Source organism: Grampus griseus (assembly GCF_964374135.1).
Source record: "Grampus griseus genome assembly, chromosome: 8".
Taxonomy (NCBI): domain Eukaryota; kingdom Metazoa; phylum Chordata; class Mammalia; order Artiodactyla; family Delphinidae; genus Grampus; species Grampus griseus.
In genome coordinates, this window is record NC_139002.1 from 31,662,219 (window position 1) to 31,682,984 (window position 20,766).

The following is a 20,766-nucleotide window of genomic DNA, read 5'->3' on the forward strand; positions in this document are numbered from 1 at the left end:
GCCTGTATTCCACCTCCTCATCCCACCAACACTTACTCAACAACAAAATGATTAAACTATTTTTTTAAATTCCAATGAAGATTTACATAATTCTATTTGTTAATAATTTTTGATATGGATTTTTAATTCAAATAATATCTATAATATACAAAGCAACTAGACAGATATTAACCATCTAAAGGAAATTCTCATAAATCCCATTACTATTAAAAAAACACTTCATGGTAATGTTTCATGAATTCAATTTTTTAACTTAATAACTAGCATCTGAAGTGCTTACAATGTGACAGATACTATGCTTATGTACATTATCTCATCCTTATATAACCCTGTGAAGGCTTACGGAAATTACTTTTTAAATCAGAGGAAAAAAATCGATGATGTAGTCTTTTTAAAGACCTTTATTAAGATGTTTCTCACAAATTAGGGAAAAGCTTTTTTACCTGTAAGAGAAAAATCCTTATTTTACAACACAACTGAAAAAACACCAATGAGAATTTGGCAATATAACTGTGATAAACTCCAGAGCTCCTGGTTTCCATTTCTTTCAACTACATTCTAAAGTAGTACTCAAAGCTTTCAGAAAGAATACCAAACCTAGTCACTCCTAAAATGATACATAATAGCATTAAGATTGCTCCTTTAACTCCTCCTGTGTTCATACATGTACAGTAATATAGCTCAAACATAAATCTTACCTTTCATATAAACAGAGGTTAAGATTAAATATTATATATGGTATTCTTTTGGAAACAAGATTACTAGTACCAAAGAAAGCAGAGTAGAACAAAAATGTTACTAATTAAAGAACGAATAATTCCTTTTTTACTTCAGATAGCTTCAAATGTTCAAACAGTATTTTAAATACTTTTATATGTAGGCAACATATAGCCTATTTTTCTTTTATGAGAGAAATGTACGAACAGTACCCTTAATTATACCCCTGCAAATAGGGCATTTTCTTAGAGAAGGGGCACATTCCTGGCATACTACCAGATGACCACAAGGAATGAATACAATAGAAACTTCTTTGTCCATACACACTTTACAAGTTCTTTCTTCTTGCAACCTTCTCAATTGTTCTTCCAGTGACAGACCTAGTAACAACAGAAACTTCCATTAAAAAAAATGAAAGGGTAATATTTCATGTTGGTCCTAAGTCTTAATTTTGTTTTACCTGAAACATCTTCTGTTGGAATATACTTCATATTCTTTTCCACTGAAGAAAGAAAAACATAACAAAAATATCACTCTAATAACTCATTAAAAATATTTTTTTAATAAAAAAATGAAATTTTATCATGTGCAACAACATGGATGGACCTGGAGTGTATTGTGCTTAGTGAAATAAGACAGAGAAAGACATATACTCTATTTTATCACTTGTATGTGGAATCTAAAAAATAAAACTAGTGAATATAACAAATAAGATAAAGACAAAGATATAAGGAACAAACTAGTGGTTACCAGTGGGGAGAGGGAAGTTGAGGGGAAGATAAGGATAGGGAGACTAAGGGGTTCAAACTACTATGTATAAAATAAACAAGCTACAAGGATTTATGGTACAGCACAGGGAATATAGCCAATATTTTATAATGACTATAAACAGAGTATAATCTACAAAAATTTTGAATCACTGTGCTGTACAACTGGAACTTATATAATATTGTAAATCAACTATATCTCAATTAAAAAAAAATTTTTTAAGGCATCACTCTACCAAATACAAGACTGCTTCATCTACTACCTATTATTTTTCACCTACTATATCCTGAACAACACAGATTCTAGCTATTTATCATCAGAAATTATTTAGCCATGCTACTTGGGTAATAAAAGACTTCACTTTTTAGAACAAGTTAAATGTATAGTTTGCTAATTGGATTCGTTTTGTTTGTCAAACACAAAGATGAACATAATCCCAAGAATTTCTAAAATAACTTTACCAACAAACTCACCAAATAAGTTCTTATATAATGTAGAGTCAATTTCTTGAAGACAGTTCTTGAAGATGTTGGCAGCACCATTTCCTTTAACTAAAATGGTATCAATCAGTTCTCTTGCTTGCAAAGGTATCTGTGTTTTTTGTTTAATAATATCATGTTCCTGTTTGTTAATTACATTGGCCTTTAAAAGATTATCCAGGATAGGAAGCACACATGTCAACTGTTGAAAGAGAGCCATTCTATTCCTCCGAATCAAGGACAAATCATCTTCATGTTAGAAAAAAGAAAGAAAAATCCATTAGATTATAAACTGCTCCAACTACACTCATATACTAACAATCAACCCTATGAACAATTCAGACACTAAATAAATAGGAGCTGGAAAAAGAAGGACAAAATTACTCCTCTGCAGTTTAATGTCTGTCACTTGGAAAACTTTCAGAAGATTTAGCTAAGGCATATTATATATAAGTACACACATGGTCTCTGTTTTTTTAACTTATTAAAGTCTATATATTTACCTGTCTTAGAACCCTGCTTTATCCTGCTGAGAGTAAGCAGAGAATTTTAGAGGGCAGTATAAATTTGCAATCTCTGTACTTTGCCCCCATGGAATTACTACTGACTTCTCTTTGCATTATATCACTTTACTTTTATGAGCATTTTCATATGATTGTCTCCTTTGATAAAAAGATCCTATCAATTAAACAAGGCAGGTATGACTGCTTCTCATTTTCAGATAGGGAGAGACAGACTCACAATATCATTAACTGTGACCTATCCAAGGTCACAGAAAGAATCAGTTATAGAATCAGGTCTCCTAGATTAGTGTCTTCAACTCCATGTTTAAGAAGCAGTAAGCAGTGTTGAAGAGTTTGAGCTGTAGAGTTAGGACAGACCTAGAGCTCCACACTGGCTTAGCCACTTACTAGCTATGTGCCCTAACCTCCATACACCTCAGTTTCCTCATCTGTAAAATGCAGATAATAATAGTACCTTTCTCAAAGAGTTGTAAGGATTAAATGAGATACATGTGAAGTACTTATCACAATATCTGGCACATAATTAGCTACCAATATTGTCTTATAAAGGTCTAGGTTTGGGCTTCCCTGGTGGCGCAGTGGTTGAGAGTCCGCCTGCTGATGCAGGGGACACGGGTTTGTGCCCTGTTCCGGGAAGATCCCACATGTCGTGAAGCGGCTAGGCCCGTGAGCCATGGCCGCTGAGATTGCGTGTCCAGAGCCTGTGCACTGCAGTGGGAGAGGCCACAGCAGGGAGAGGCCCGCGTACCGCAGACAAAAATAAAATAAAAAATAATAAAGGTCTAGGTTTATAGCAATTAAAAAAGACTCCGTGTGAATCAAGCCTAATCTTTTTTAAAAAGCACGAAATCCATTGTTAAATTTCCTACATTTATGGAATATGGGCATAAATTCCTACAGTATTTTTCAAAAAGTTCCTCTTCTGTTGACCATAATATTTAATTGCCTGCTTTCAACCTTAAAAAAAAAAAGTACATTTCCATATTTACAAGTTTAATGAGAAATAAAAAAGAAGTCTATTGTAAAGTTCCGGGAAAAAAAAAGACCATTTCCTTCACCTTTTACTTCTTTCTAGAAGTCAAACGCTCTATTCATCTCAAAATTATGGAATTCCCTTCTCTGACCACAACTTATATCCTTCTACCTTACTAATTCACCTCACTACTAACATCTGTTCTTCAATCTCCATGTCATTCCCAACTACTAACACAAGAGTTGTCTCCTGGCTTTGCTTACTTCCCATTCTAGTCTAGATGTAGTCAGGTGTCTCAATGATCTTCCTCCCTATTCCTTTTCTGACTTGTTTGCTTATTAAGAAACAATTTCAAATCCATAATTCAAGGGACTTCGCTGGCAGTCCAGTGGTTAAGATTCTGCACTTCCACTGCAGGGGGCGTGGTTCGATCCCTGGTCAGGAAACTAAGATCCCACATGCCACTTGGCCAAAAACAAAACAAAACAAACAACAAAAAATCCATAATTTAAGACTATTCGTTGAACCTTACGAAGTATAAGAAAGTCACAAAACTATGGTGACCAGTTTTATTAGAGTGATTTCATTTAACCTGTGTTTTATTACTGGTTAACAATCTTAAAATCTTTTCACTTTCCTCAGGCCCTTTCTTTCACGAAGCCCTTCCCATTTCCCAAATAAATCTACTTAAAATTTTTTTTTGATGTTCTAGGCACTGTGCTAAACTGTTTTACTTGTAACATCTCATTTGATTCCTATAGCTGCTCCATGCAATTGGTACTGTTATCATCCCCATTTTACAGATGAGAAAAACTGAGGTCTGGTTAAGTTAATTGCCAACCTGGTAACTGACAGAGCCAGGGTTTAAACACAAACCTGTCTCAACTAGAAATCAGACTTCAAACACTGTGTAACATGGCCAAACAATGAGGTTCTCAAACTATTCCTAACATTACTTAAAAGCTTAAACTGAGAAAGTGTCTTCCAACCCAAATGCCCCAATTTACACTATATATGCAACCTTCACCTCTGCTGGTCCTTTAACCCTATCTTCTGCATACTAGTTTCCACAGCTAGTCTATAAGCTCCTTGAAAGCAAGCACCATGAATAGCAAGCACATTATTTGGCACAGGTGCTCATCCTCAATTAACATTTATTAAAGGAATGATTACTCAAAAGACTTGTTTTGGGAGTCTGAGGCTTAACATAAAACTGGATGAATACCAAAATCAGTTCTCTACTATCTTTGGACTGGGCAGGTGCTTCTCATCAAAGCCTAGGATTTCATCATGGGTTCTATTTTTTGCATAAGGATCACTTAAGCAAGGATTAGACAGTCAAACACCATGTTAAGAATATGATTTGAAGGAACTTAAAAAAAAAAAAAAAAGTAGAAACAAGACAGGCACCCAACTATAAAATCTTGCTTTTTCAAAATAGTTTAAATTTGTTAATGTATGAGGAAGAAATGCAATATAGCTCAAGAAAGGAATTATGCTAAAATCCTCTGATTAGCATAAATCAGCAATCTTCTTGGAAAATAAGCATTCAAAAAAACAAAAACAAAAACAACTGTAGTCAGTGCTTCTCGACTAGGGTGATACATTACCCACAGTGAAGGGGATGTGAGGCTGGAAATGACTGGTGGCTGTCACCAGCAGTTAGTGGACAGACGGGGATGCTCACTGTCCTGCAACATGTGAGACAGTCCTATGAGCCCTCAATGGAAGTAACGCAGGTGACTAACATTCCCAAATACCTGATGCTGTTTCTTCAGTTTGTCTTTCCTTCTCTTCTTCTCTTTTTTCATCTTCAGCATTAAGAAGTGCTGACACAATATCATTAACTGTTCTGTAATTCTCTCCAGTTGTTAGGATTTTACTCTGAATTGTCTGCTTTACCAGGCTTCTACTAAAGCCCATTTCCAAGGCAGCTTTAACCACTGGTGTATTCATGATGACTGCATCATCTGAAGAACTTTCTCCAGGTCCAAAATGAACAACTAGTTTAAAAGACATGTATTTGTATAAATTCCATAAATATAAAAATACAGAGCATAATGACTATGATACAGTCTTTACTCTAGTACAGATTATATCCTGGTAAGGGAGATGAGCTATATACACCAACTACCTATAACTCCAACAAACGTTTGAACCTGATAAGCATCAAATGAGAGTGTAGTAATAGGCTGTACTTTTAAAAAATACCACTTCCCACATCCTAGATCTACTTAATTAGAGACTCTTCGGGATGGGGCATAGGAATATTCTAAATATTCCTCAAATGATTCTGATGTACAGTCAATTTTGGAAACTGAGATGCTACACAAATTTAGAAGTGAAAAATTACTTAATTCAGCTAGAAAAGTGGGGGAAATCAACAAAAACTTCATGGAAAAGATGGCATTAGAGTTTGAACTTAAAGGATGGACAAGACCTAGAAAGGGGGATAGATGAGTGTGATCAGAGAAGCATTTTCTGAGAACAGGGTCAATGTTAGCCAATATGGCACTTCTGTGAAAATTACAAAATGACATAATTCTTCAAGACACTTTACTGCCACCTGCTGGAAAACTGTTTTATAATAAAAATAAATATACAATGTGCATGTGCTCCCTTGCTCAAACATATGTGGAAACCCTGTCTGAAGAGAGAACACGCCAGAACAAACACCTGAAAGATAAGGAGGGAGCTATGAGAATATCTGAAAGAAGTCTTTCAGGCAAAGAGAACAGCAAGTATAAAAGCCTCAAGTCAAGAGAAAAGCTTGATATATTCAAGAAACAAAAAGGTGATGCAAAGTCAGAGATGAGGGTGATGCCTAGATGATGTAGAGCCTTTTGAGGAATTTATATTTTATTCTAAGTTTGCTACAATATTCTAGGAGGGTTTTAAGTAGGGTACTGATAAAACCTGATTTGTTTTTTCAAAAGATGATTCTGGCAGCTCTGTGATAAATTTTAATGAGGTAAAATGGAATCAGGGAGCCCTGTTAGGATTTTATGACAAAAAGTCATAAAATGACGTTATGGCACTCATGGCAGCTTGAATCAGGCTAATAGTGGTGGAGATGGAGAGAAGTGGTAAGATTTGGGACATATTATAAAGGCAGAGATGGAAGGACTTCTAACAGATTAAATATACCAAGTAAAAGGAGGAATCAGGGATGATGTCTAACTTAAGTCAACTTTTGACCTTAGGAAGTGAGTGCCATTAACTGAGTTGGGAAGACCAGAGAAAGAGCAAATTTGAAGGATGAAGGACAGGGAGAAAATGTTTGCTTTGGTTATATTAACTCTGAGACACCCAGTATAAACAAGTAGAGATTTAAACAGGTAGTTAAACAGTCGGCAGCTCAGGAAATGGAGAAATACATTTGGGTTGAATGTTGAGAGGTACTCCATCATTTAGAGGTTTGAAAAAGGAGTAACCACCAAAGGAAATTGTTCATGATCAACCAGGGAAATAGGGGAAAACCAAGAATGTGGTGTACAGGGCTTCCCTGGTGGCACAGTGGTTGAGAGTCCGCCTGCCAATGCAAGAGATATGGGTTCGTGCCCTGGTCCGGGAAGATCCCACATGCCGCAGAGCGGCTGGGCCCGTGAGCCTGCGCGTCCGGAACCTGTGCTCCGCAACGGGAGAGGCCACAACAGCGAGAGGCCTGCGTACCGAAAAAAAACAAAACAAAACAAAAAAGAATGTGGTGTCCAGGAAGCCAAGTGAGGAACATACCTTAAGAAGGATGCAGGAAACTATGATAGCAAGATTGCCGGTTAAGTTGCCCCCAACTTGTACCCCACGCAACAACATTTTAGAATCCATCCAAGGACAAAAGTGCCTTTTGTGGGAGGCTTTGGGATTTAGGTATAAGATTATGAAACCCAAGTGTATTCCAAGACCAAGGAGAGCCATTTTGAGAAGACTGGCCTGTACCAGGCACCTGAATCCCTGACCATGGTCCCAGCTACAAACCCAGAAACAGCTCAGTATCCATCAAGACTGAAAGCAGAAGGTCTTTACCTGCCAAAACCAGTCAATAAAGACTGCAAGCAGCGTTTGCTCCCTCAAATACACAGACACCAAGGCAAGGCTACATATAAATATCATACAAATCAGGCACATATGACACCATCACAAGAAACCAATAAAGATCCAGAACTGACCCCAAAGAAATGAAGATCTATGATTTGCCTGACAATGAACTCAATAGAGTCACCTTAAAAAAACTCAACAAAATTCAAGAGAACAAAGATAAACAACTAAATGAAATGAAGATAACAATGCATGAACAAAATCAGAAGTTTAATCAAGAAACAGAAACCACAAAAAAGAATCAAGCAGAAAACCTGGAGCTGAAGAATACCAGGACAGAACTGAAAAACATCAATAGAGAACTTCAACAACAGACTTGCTAATGCAGAAGAAAGAATCAGAGAACTCAAATGGAGATCATTTGAAATTAGCCAGTTATAGGAACAAAAGGAAAAGAGAATGAAAGAGTGAAGGAAGCCTACATGAATTATAGGACACAACCAAATGAATAAACAGTCAAATCATGGGAATCCCAGAAGACAGAAAAAAGGGAAGAAAGCTTAAAGAAATAATAGCTGAAAACTTTAGCTCCTAAATCTTGGGAGAGATATGGATATCCACAAACAGTAAGCTCAAGGAACCTCAAGTAAGATCAGCCCAAAGATTACTCCAAGACACATTATAGTCAAAATATTAAAAGACAGAGAAACCATTTTGAAAGCAGCAAGAAAAAAATGACTCGTCATATACAAAGGAACCCCCTAAGGCTATCAGCACATTTCTCTGCAGAAACCTTGAAGGCCAGGAGAGAATGACTTAATATATCAAAGTGCTAAAAGAAAAAAAAAATGCCAACCAAGAACACTGGCAAAACTGTCCTTCAGAAATGAAGGAGAGATAAAAACATTCCAGACAAGCAGACGTTGAGGGAGTTCATCAACACTAAACCTGCCTTAGAAGAAATACTAAAGTGATTTCAAGTTAAAATGAAGAGATGCTAAGTAACAACATGAAATAAAACTTACTGGTAAAGGTAAATATGTAGTCAAATTCATAACACCCTATACTGTATCTCTAGCATAAGTTAAAAAACAACAATATATTTTGCACAGCAAAAGAAACCATAAACAAAATGAAAAGACAACTCACAGAATGGGAGAAAATATTTGCAAATGATGCGACCGACAAGAGCTTACTTCCCAAAATATACAAACAGCACATGCAGCTCTATGTCAAAAAAAACACAACTCAATCAAAAAATGTGCAGAAGATCTAAATAGACATTTCTCCAAAGAAGACATACAGATGGCCAAAAAGCACATAAAAAGATGCTCATCATCACTAATTATCAGAGAAATGTAAATCAAAACTACAGTGAGGTATCACCTCACACCAGTCAGAATGGCCATTATCAAAGTCTACAAACAATAAACACTGGAGAGGGTGTAGAGAAGAGGGAACCCTCCTATGCTGTTGGTGGGAAATGTACATTGGTATAACCACTATGGAGAATAGTATGGAAGTTTCTTAAAAAACTAAAAAACAGAACTACCATAAGATCCAGTAATCCCACTCCTGGGCATATATCTGGAGAAAAGCATAATTTGGAAAGAAACATGCACCCCAATGTTCACTGCAGCACTGTTTACAATAGCCAAGACATGGAAGCAACCCAAACATCCACTGATAGAGAAATGGATAAAGAAAATGTGGTACATATATACAATGAAATATTAGCCATAAAAAAGAACGAAATAATGCCATTTGCAGCAACATAGATAGACCTAGAGATTATCATACTAAGAGAAGTCAGAGAAAAACAAATATCATATGGTATCACTCATATATGGAATCTAATTTTTTAAAAACTGATTTAATGAACTTATTTACAAAACGCAACAGACTCACAGATTTCAGAAACAAACTTATGGTTACCAAAAGGGAAATGTGGGGGGAAGGGATAAATTAGGAGCTTGGGATTAACATACACACATAACTATATATAAAATAGATTACCAAAAAGGACTTACAGAGGAAACTCTACTCAATATTCTACAATAACCTATATGGGAAAAGAATCTGAAAAAGAACGAATATATGTATATGTATAACTGAATCACTATGCTGTACACCTGAAACTAACACAACATTGTAAACCAACTATACTCCAATAAAAATTAAAAGAAAAAAGAAATATTTATAGAAAAAACATAAAAATAAAAAACACAAAACAATAATATTATTAACTATAACTATATTAACTTGTTACTGGATGCAGAATATAAAATGTATGACATCAATAGTGTAAAACATGGGGTGAGAAGAAGTAAAACTGTAGAGTTTTTGTAAATGAAGGTAAGTTGTTATCAGCTTAAAATAGACTATTGTATCTAAGATATTTTACATAAGCTTCATGGTAAACACAAAGAAAAAACCTATAGTACATACAGAAAATACAACAGAGAAATTAAAGCACACTACTACAGAAAATAAATCAGAAAGGAAGAGAGCAAAAGAGGAAGAAATGAACGAAGGAACTAAAAAAAGTCAGAAAACAATTAATAAAATCATAATAAAAAGTCCTTATATATCAATAATTACAATAGCAATAATTATTTTAAATGTAAATGTACTAAATTCTCCAATCAAAAGACACAGAATGGCTGAATGGATTAAAAAAACCCACTAGATCCAACAGTATGCTGCCTATAAAAGAATCATTTTAGCTTTAAGGACACAGAAAGGTTGAAAATGAAAAGATATAAAAGGTGTTCTATGCAAATGGTAATCAAAAGTAATGAGGAATGGTTATACTAACATAAAATAAAATAGACTTTCAGTCAAAATCAGTGACAAGAGACAAAGATCACTGTATGTAGTGATGAAGGGGTCAACTCATTAAAAGTACACAAAACAAAACAAAACAAAAAGTACACAAAACAATTGTAAATTTATATGCAATAAACATTGAAGCATCTAAACATTTAAAGCAAATATTAACATAACTAAAGGAAGAAATAGAGAGCAATACAATAATAGTAGGGGACTTCAATATCCCACTTTCAAGACTGGCTAGATCATCCAGACAGAAAGTTAATAAGGAAAAAGGAGACCTGAATAACACTATACACTAAATGCCAGATGTGGCTAAAATTAAATTATAACCAGAAGGGCTTCCCTGGTGGCGCAGTGGTTGAGAGTCCGCCTGCCAATGCAGGGGACGTGGGTTCGTGCCCCGGTCCGGGAAGATCCCACATGCCGTGGAGCGGCTGCGCCTGTGAGCCATGGCCGCTGAGCCTGCGCGTCCGGAGCCTGTGCTCCGCGACGGGAGAGGCCACAGCGGTGAGAGGCCCGCGTACCGCAAAAAAAAAAAAAAAAAAAAAATTATAACCAGAAGACATATTTCCTATCCTTGCACTAAACTACTACATACCTGGCAAATACCTAATATCTAGCCCAATTTTCAAACCATGTGAACTGGGTCTTTCCAAACATGCTAGCTTATACAAACATTTCCTCTTTGGAGGGCTTATTATTTGCTCTTCTCATTTGGTATTCCCTGAAGTTGTTTTTCTTTTGCACTTGTCTTGTCTCTCCAGTGAGAATGTCAGCACTTTAAGAACAAAAACTAGAATACTTCCAAGAATCCTCTAAAAATGTCATGAATCTTAGTAGATACATAATATTTATTAACTTTCTAGCACTTTTTTCTATGACCTCAGAAGTCCTTTGTTTACATACTTTCATTCTTAATATTCTGACAAAAAAATCCTATCCTATATTTGGAATATTTTCATACATACTTGGTGGATCAGCATTTTCATCTCCAGGAGTATCTGAAGTTGACAATAGCTATGAAACAGTAGAAAAAAAATAATAGATAAAATCAGAAATCTCAAACAACCTGAACATAGCAACATTAAGTTTATCTTAATTACTGTATACACGCTTTTGAAAACATACTTCAATTTGCTATGTTTTACTTTAATCATCATAAAACATTTCCTTATACATCACCCAATTCCAAATTAGAATTCAAGTATTTCTCTAGTTTCAAGAAAACAGGAAAAAGTATTAATGGTTTCTCATCCCACTTAGAAAGTCGTATTTCAGCTGAATCACTCTCAGAGACTCCAAACTGCTAACAAGTTATTTTGTTTTTCTCAAAAATACGGAGGAGACACTAAAGCTCTTCTCCAACCCCACCACAAATTTGTACAGTGGCAGGTTGAGTGATTTTTCAAAAGAAGGAAAAAAGAGTCATTTTTTAAAAGCCCCTGAACAAACATGTCCATTAAGATGGACACAAAACATGTAACTATAATTGAGAAAACAGATGTAATTGTCACTTCTAATCATATTTGTAATTATTATCTAGGAGAACTCAATGTTGCCAATTATAAAAACATATTTACCTGTTCAAGAAGATGAGGATACCTAGCTTGAATCTCATCAACAAACTCCCGCCCTTTCATGCGTATCAAGAACTCACACCTAAAACGTAAGAGGAAAAATTTTTAAGTTCTTTTATAAAAATATAATCTGATTACTCTAGAAAAGTGGCTTTCAGATTATTTGATTGTATCCCAAAGTACAAACATTTTACATCACAACCTAGTACATATACACATCTAACAGGAACAAAACTCTCATACAATATTACAAATTCTTACTATGCATTGATGCATTGTGATATTTTGTTTGATTGCATTAATACAATCACAACAATAAAAAGGTCTGGATCTCAAAGGAGAACAAGCTAAGGCTTGAAAAATACTGTTCTAGATAATTTACTTTGGGGACTTAACATAGCAGAAACTTTAATTTGCTATTCCTAAAATGTGATCTTTCACAAAATATCTGCTAATCTATCTCCATTGTCCACTCTACCATTATACTTAACACAAACCCTCTCTCTAAAAAATAGAGAATCAAGTATTTTCATCTATACATGTGACAGTGTTTCCCAAATACTTGCTTTCAAACTACTAGAATTTCTCAATGGTGTTCCAGGAAGTTCATATAACATGTTTCTGTTTCTTCCCTTTTGTTTTTTCAACAAACGGTGCTAGACAACTTGATAAAATATGCAAAAAACAAGCCTTGATTTATGTCCATAGTATACACAAAAACAAACTAAAAATGAATCATATGCCTAAATACAAAACCTGTCAATTTAACTTCTAGAAGAAAACACAGGAGAAAATCTTTTCTTTTTCCTCTAATTTTTATTTTATTTATTTATTTTTGGCTGTGTTGGGTCTTCGTTGCTGCATGCGGGCTTTCTCTAGTTGCGGCAAGCCGGAGCTACTCTTCGTTGCGGTGCACGAGCTTCTCACTGCAGTGGCTTCTCTTGTTGCGGAGCATGGGCTCTAGGCACGGGACTTCAGTAGTTGCGGCTCACGGGCTCTAGAGCACAGGCTCAGTAGTTGTGGCACATAGGCGTAGCTGCTCATGCATGTGGGATCTTCCTGGACCAGGGATTGAACCTGTGTCGCCTGCACTGGCAGGCAGACTCTTATCCACTGCACCACCAGGGAAACCCTAGGAGAAAATCTTTCTGTCCTTAGGTTAGGTAAAGATTTTTTAGCTAAGAGACCAACAGCACAATCCATAAAAGATAAAATTGATAAACTGACATCTTCAAAATTAAAAACTTCTGCTCATCAAATACACTAATAAGAAAAGGAAAGACAAGCCACAGACTGAAACGCTGCAAAAGACATCTGATATAGGACTTGTATCCAGAATATATTGAAAAGTCTCGGAACTTAGTAATGAAAAAAAAAAAAATTTAAAAGAGACACTTCATCAAAGAAAATACAGTTCCAAGGATGAAGAACCCACAGATACAGAGGGCTGACTGTACTATGTCATATGAGGGACTTGAGCATCCATGAATTTTGGTTTCTTGAGGGGAATCCCTGGGAGTGTCCTGGAACCAATCCCCCACTGATACTGAGGGACAACTGTATATAGATGGCAAATAAGAAGCTCACCATCATTAATCATTAAGGAAATGCTAATTAAAATCACAGTGAAATACCACTACACATCAATTAGAATGGTTAAAATCAAAAAGACTGACAATACCGTGTGTCATTAAGAATCTGGAATTCTTAGAGGTATCATACATTCCTGGTGGGAATTTAAAATGGTACAGCCACTTCAGAAAACGATTTGGCAGTTCCTTCTAAAGTTACAATAGAAAACAAAACTTGCCATCCAACCCACTAATCCCACTCCTAAGTACAACATTTACCTAAGCAAAACAAAAACATATGTTCACAAAGGTTTACTAATGTTTAGAGTGCCTTTATTCATTATTGCCCCAAATGTCCTTCAACTGGTAAATGGTTAGATTTAGTAGAGATCATGTAAGCATGCTCAAGACTCAAGTTCATCATGCAGAGAATACAGCTTTTCATTGTTCATGATCTTAATATAGTTCTAAAGTATTTTCATCCTGGGACTGACTAACTTATATTCATAACGACTAAAGACAGGAAGTATAATGAACATTGGCTGCCCCGCATTTCCCCCTTCTCCAATAAATTCTATGAGGACAGAGATTTTTGTCTGTCTTATTCACTGATATATTCCCAGCATCTAAAATAGTGATCAGGGGGATATAGGGAAATAGGTGAAAGGGATTAACAGGTACAAACCTGAGTTATAAAATAAATAAGCCATGGGGATGTAATATACAGCATAAAGAATATGGTCATAATATTGCAATAACTCTGTATGGGGACACATGGTTACTAGGCTTATCATGGTAACAATTTCATAATGTATGCAAATATCAAATCACCATGTAGTACACCTCAAACTAATATAATATTGTGTCACATATTTCAATTTAAAAAAAAGATATTAGAAAGGAAAAAAAGATCCTCATGATGATGTCTGATTTCCCATCATTACTTTCAACTACTTATTCCTAGGACTCTTGCCTTCAGACAATGCTGTTACTGTCATGAATTATCATGCTCAATCGAAATGAAACCCAGTATTCTTCCTGGTCTGCTGCAAAATCTGCATTTGTCTGCCTATTCATTTCATTTTCAACCTCATATGCAATGGTACCACAATTTTTGCCTTTCACTTTAATTTGGTTCTTCTTTCTTTTGCTTTGGCTTGGTTTTTTATTTGATTCCACACTGTTGTGTAAATACCAATACTGATGAAAAACAGAAATTCCTTTGTATATAGAAATGTAAACCCTATTACCTCTTCTTCCAAATGATTATTACTAAAAATGTTAAGAGGGAAAAAATAAAAACAGTATCCAGTAGGCATATAAATATTTAATTAATGAATAAATTGTGTTAAAATACAGTGATAATGATCATCCACTTTGGTTTTTCATTTTCTGAGATTAAAGATTATCCACAATTGAAATCTGTTGCTTACAAAAAGCACCACTGGCCTTTTCCCTTACTTAACCATCTAAAACAAAACACAAATTACAGAAGTAAACTAAGATTTTGTTTGGTTTTGTTTTATAAAGGACAAAATGTAGCAACTGAAACACTGGAATTGGAAAGCTGTTTCTGTCTTTTTAATACAGTATTAAATTTCAAATTATATGTACATACTCTCATAGAGCCAAGCACAATCAAATCACTTAAAATTCTGACAATCAGGAATTCTCTGGTGGACCAGTGGTTAGGACTCGGCCCTTCCACTGCTGTGGCCTGGGTTCCAACCCTGGCTGGGGAACTAAGATCCCGCAAGCCATGTGGTGGGGCCAAAAATATAAAAAGAAAAGAAAATACAATTCTGACAATGGAACATGCTTTTTTCCTACAATAATAATTTAAAGTAAACAAAATATGTATCACTTTTGAGAATTAAAAAGTCACAATTTATCTTGATACATTATGAATATTAAAGAGGTTCAAGAGATTCCTCATTATTGTGAAAGGCACTCACCAGTCAAAACATTACCTACATGATGTGATTCCACTTTTATATAAAGTACCTAGCATGGTCGAATTCATAGAGACAGAAAGCAGAATGGTGGTTGCTAGGGGCTGCAGGGACGGAGGGATGAGGAATTAATGAAATGAGTACAAGATTCAGTCTGGGAAGATTTTAAAAAAGTCTGGAAATAGATGGTGGTAATGAATGAGGAATAATGTGAATGTACTTAATGTCATAGAACTGTATACTTAAAAATGGTTAAAATGGCAAATTTTATGTTAGGTACATTTTACAATTTTTTTAAAAGACCATATTATCTATTTCAACTCCCTCATTTTACAAATGAGGAAAGGATCAAAGGTGTCACATGACTTGTCCAAGTTCACACAGCTACTCAGTAACAAAGACAGAATTAATTTCTAATTCTATTTCCATCAACAGCACTGCCTCTAAATTCTTTCTAGGCTATAGTAAAAAATAGGACATAGTGGGAGAAACAGAGTGACTAAAGGGAGATATTTGACATATCTCCCTTGACAAGATAAAATTGTACAGAGAAAAAATAATTTACAATTATAATCAGACTTAATACTGATTGTACAATCAGCTTTTATTATATGCATTTTTGTATTTATCCTTTTCCTAGATCCATTTCATGCCCCTTATTTTCCTTTTTCCTTCTTATCTTTTTCTTACTTATCTCCTTTTCGTTCTATTTTACATATTTTTATAATACTTAAGTCTTCTTTAAAGCAAAATGGAAAACATAAATGAAACGTATGGCCATAACTGTAAGTGACTCATCAAGAATAAGTTAAATTATATCCTGAATACATGGCTTACAAAAGAAATCATACAACATTCTACAACATTTTGTACCAAAACAATTAATGTTACAATTTGGTGTTTTAAAAAGGTTAATTCCCTAATGGTATAAAGAAGCTTTGTTATATTGAAATGTAAACTTAATCATTCAAGTATGCCTACTCCTTTTAAGCACAGAATTTGTGTAGAAATACCTTTCAAAACAATTACCTTGGAAACCACTTGGCGTGTTCAACCCATGGGTCATCTCCAGATTCCCAACACCTTAAGCCACCATCACAACAAAAGCATTTGACATCATCATTGCGACCTAAAGAAAACACAATAATAAAACTGAATACATACGTGTCCTAATATATAAATCAAAATGAACTAGATAAAATGTATAGCTATACATTTTCTTACCCACATAATAGAAACCAGCACTTGCAAGCTGCTCAGGCTGAACTGGTACAGTTGAAGGCCAGTACATAAATGTTCTCAGTCGAGCTGCATGTGTCTGCATGCTCAAATTTGAAATGCTAAACCTCAGCGTTTCCAGAGAATTTTCCAAAAATGGACAGTTGGGGAAATGTCTCCGGTGTTCTGACACAGCATCATCCTTTGGTTCCCAGTTACTTAGAGTCCCACCACAGGCAAAGCAGGCTACTCTATCTCCAGGTCCTATATAATAAAAGCCAGCTCTTGCCAATTCTGATGGTGACAAAAAGGTTAATGGCCACATCTGGTAAGTAAGAAATCTCGCTTCTTCAGTACTCATGGCATAACTGTAGGGGTTAGTCCTCATTGGGGAAAAGTCTTCAACTGCTCTAGAATTAACAGGGTTTGGTGAAAGGTTGGAATAAGAACCACTGAACGAGCTACTATGTTCCAAAGTAGGTAATGATGAATGTGTAAAATTGTTTCTCATTGAAGAGGAAACATTTTTAGAGGTGGATTCCAGACTAGTAACAGAAACTAGATTCTGAATAAAGCTACAGCTAGGATACAGTTGTTTATGCTTTTCAATAGGATTGTCTCCTTGTTTCCAGTTATCCAGCATCAGGCCACAACAAAAGCATTTGACTTTGTCATTCACACCAGTGTAATAAAAACCAGCACGAGCAAGACTCCTTTCTGAGACAGGAACACCAACGGGGAAAGTTGAATATGTAGACATTCGGTAGAGTTCACATGAAAAGTCATATTTCATTTTTTGTTTGTTGACGATTGTCCAATTTGACAAGATCGTGCTATCTTCCATCATACTCTTAATTTTTTGATACAAGGGATCTGGGAAAAGTCTTTGGGAGGTAGTTTTGTGCATGAGTCATTTTACTTTTTGACTGCTAAAACCCTTCACATGACAATTCTCTTCCCTTCACATTAGATTTTTTCCATAAAAAAGAATCAAATGATAGGCCCCTACTTATGGAAAATTCACTACACCTTCTTTACTGGATTTATACCTGAGTTGATACTCAGGTAGGATGAATATCTCTCCTAAATTACGAAGATACTATTTAATACTTTCTGGGATTATATTAACTCAAATGTTATTTGCTCGTTATTTGGCGTAATACTGACCTAATAGCCTGAAAGAAGTTGACACACCTCCAAAAATATGCTAAGACTCCTTGACTTTTCAAGGAGGTTTATATTCCAAAAATTCTAAACAAGGATAGAATACCTAAATTATGCCTTTAATTTGCTTTCGGTTACAAGCTACAAAGCCGGGATATCAAGCCAATTAATGACTATGCTACAAGAGGAAAAAACTATATGCGGGCTTCTTTCCCTATGAGCACTTTAACATTTTTTTTTAATTTTCTTTTATTCTAGTAAACAAGAAGAATTAAAGTTTTCATATGGTCACATTATCTAAAGGCCAATTTCACAAAGTTTATCATCATAGTATTTACTTAAGAAGGTTAAACTAGCTTCAGCTAACAACTTTTGGAGATGTCAACACCTACAAGTGTTGTTGAACCTAAACCAGTTATACTGCGTACAGTGTCAAATGAAATGAATTTTGCTTAAAACTCACAAACTGCTAACTCTTCTTTGTTAAATATTGTCTGTATTTGTTTCCATTTCCTGCAGCATCATTATTATGTTGTCTTTCTTCCTAACTTTGCCTACCACTTTAGTATACTTGATCAAATGAAGGTATTTTCTCCATAAACTAGTTAACCATAAAATTTCCACAGCTGAAACTTCTTACAAAAATATTAAATAACTTGTCTTTCATTTAAGAATCATGCATCTATAATATCATTCATTTTGTAATTAAAGGTAAATCAATTTATCAAGATACAGCTTGTCCTTTCTAGTGTTATCACAAATGCCTAAGGTACTGTATTACCAACAAAATTACTGCTCATGCATAATAAACCAGTAATTAACTCTACTAGCCTTCTTTCTGAAAACCCTTCATATTTTAAAAGTATAATTCATACACAAAATTACACTCCACAGAATTCAAACTATATCCCTTTATAAAGTTTCTGAGTCTCCATAATAGGATTTATTACTGCAGGGGAAAAAATGAGGGGGAAAAAGTAGACTCTTCAGGGCTGTATATCTGAAAAGAAAAAACAAACGCTATTTTAGAAAACTATTTTCACGATGAATACAATTTATATTCTTTTCAATTTATTCAGTAAATTCTAAAAGTGATTTACACTTTAGATAATACAGCTTCATTCCAGCTATTTGTCAACAAAACTAATTAGAAAAGTTTTTAATCAAAATAAATGCAATATACTCCCCGTAGCACTAAGAATACTTTTTTTAATGCACAACTTTGAAGACAGATGGACACAGAAACATATTTTGGCCTTGGTCTCCTCCCCTCTTCTGGTGACAACTTTTAATAGTTTAAGGATAATATCTCTGGCAGTTTGCTACAGGCAAAGGGGGACTAGTGGTGAAAGAGACTGCACCCATCAGCAACAGTGCAGCAGTTATTTAGATGGCATAATAGACTGTAAAGTTATTTTTTAATGTCAAGTCTCTCCAGGACTAGGCAAACTGACCAGTGAGAGTAAATGCATCAGGAATCCACCCATAAAACCCTACAACTCTACAATGCCCTCACAATTCCAAAGCAACAACCACAGAAAACAACTTGAAAACAATATACAGTAATGGCTTGTGAAACACTGGCCTTGGGAATGTGACTACTTGCATGAATGCTTTCGTTACACCAGAACTTGGTGTCCTATCTCTACAGATTTTTATCTACAAGCACCGTACAGTGGATTTGCCCTCTTTAGGCAAACTGTGGCTTTGGGGGTTGAAGGCGGGAGACAAACTGCAAGGGAAAATAAGAGAAACTATGGAATTTACCTATTAATTTCCCAGAGCTATTTCTCACAATACACAATAGACCACTAAAGCGGCAGAGCGCGGTTGCAACTATCTGATACAGGGAATCTGCCGCCACACAACTGTCTCCGTTTGAACATACTAAACAAAGGAATACCGAGGGTTAAGTTTAAAACCCTGCAAAAACTTGACGAACATCTTGGTCAGAGTCCAAGGGCCGGAGAAGTGGGCGGCGGCCAGAGCAGACTTGCAAACAGGTCAATTGAAAAAAAATTATTTTCGGCAGTCTTGGACCTGGAGCTTCCGAATTAAACAGCCTCGGCGAGAGTGAAGAGAACAGAGAGCTCACTGCGACCCCCGGCCTCGGCTCCCGGCCCTGTCTTCCCTCACCCAACTGCAGCCTCCGGGAAGCGGGCCCCCACGGCCCGAGCGCCCCTACCCGCCTCGCGCGGCCGGGGCCCGGAAGGAGCTGCACTCACCGCTGGGCCGGCGTAGCAAACGCGGGAACGGCGCGGCAGTCTGGATCCGCCACAGCCCCGAGAGCTGCTACGCCGACAGAATAAGAAGCCGGACGGCTCGGCTCCGGTGCTCACAAAGCCCCCCGCCCGCGCAGGGCCCACGCCGACGCACAGTGACGACAGCGCGCCGGCCGGGATCGCGTCATGCCGCGCGAGGGCGCCGGGGCGTCTGCAGGCGAAGAGTGGCCCGAAGCGGGCGCTAGGCCGTACGCAGTCTGTTAGCCCGCGGGGGCGGCGGGGCCGGGCGTCCCCTCGGTGTTCCAACCTTTAATTTCGCCGCGTGAGCACTTTTGACGTTTCCTTCCCTCGCCGTTCCTGACATTCTCCTGAGGGGGACGTGGCGAAGCGTGAGCCGTAGATTTTGAATCGCGGGAAGCCCTGCGGAAACGCCCCAGCGCGGGCGGTGAGCGTCTCCCCCGCGTCACCCGGTTGGGGTCTAGCCCCAGCCGGATTCCTCTAGTGGGGCCTCCCCTCGGCGTGGGTGACCGCGTCGTCCGGGGGCGGAGTCAACCCGGCGGCGTTTCGGCTTCGGTTAAGTGAACGGTTGTAACCGTTTTCCTCAGCAGCTTTGTGATGTCAATCTTAAACAGCTGGCCGTGAAAATGGAAAAAAGACGAGTGTTGGAAAGCAGAACAGCATCAGAGGATTAATTTTGAAGCTTTGATTTTATAGTCTTTTGGGGAGTATAT

At 36.6% G+C, this 20,766-nt stretch overlaps 1 protein-coding gene across 1 annotated transcript; it reads right to left on the reverse strand.

Moving 5' to 3' along the window:
* Positions 1–386: 386 nt before the first annotated feature.
* Positions 387–20,518, reverse strand: BIRC2 (baculoviral IAP repeat containing 2). The gene is made up of 9 exons (XM_082659461.1): positions 20,039–20,518; positions 16,656–18,813; positions 16,461–16,560; positions 11,912–11,990; positions 11,300–11,348; positions 5,222–5,464; positions 1,959–2,213; positions 1,178–1,219; positions 387–1,097 (listed from the first exon to the last, which is right to left on the reverse strand). Exons 2-9 carry the CDS (start codon positions 17,554–17,556, stop codon positions 904–906), a joined length of 1,863 nt encoding a protein of 620 aa, XP_082515587.1. The 5' UTR covers positions 17,557–18,813; positions 20,039–20,518; the 3' UTR covers positions 387–903.
* Positions 20,519–20,766: the final 248 nt, after the last annotated feature.

What these genes read in the sequence shown, in the direction of transcription:
- BIRC2 (XM_082659461.1), bottom strand. Translation starts at nt 17,556, where the DNA reads ATGCACAAAACTACCTCCCAAAGACTTTTCCCAGATCCCTTGTATCAA. An exon ending in ATCCTCATCTTCTTGAACAG is followed by an intron (nt 11,349 to 11,911) that starts GTAAATATGTTT and finishes ACTGTTTCATAG; the next exon opens with CTATTGTCAACTTCAGATAC. An exon ending in AACTGAAGAAACAGCATCAG is followed by an intron (nt 2,214 to 5,221) that starts GTATTTGGGAAT and finishes TCTAACATGAAG; the next exon opens with ATGATTTGTCCTTGATTCGG.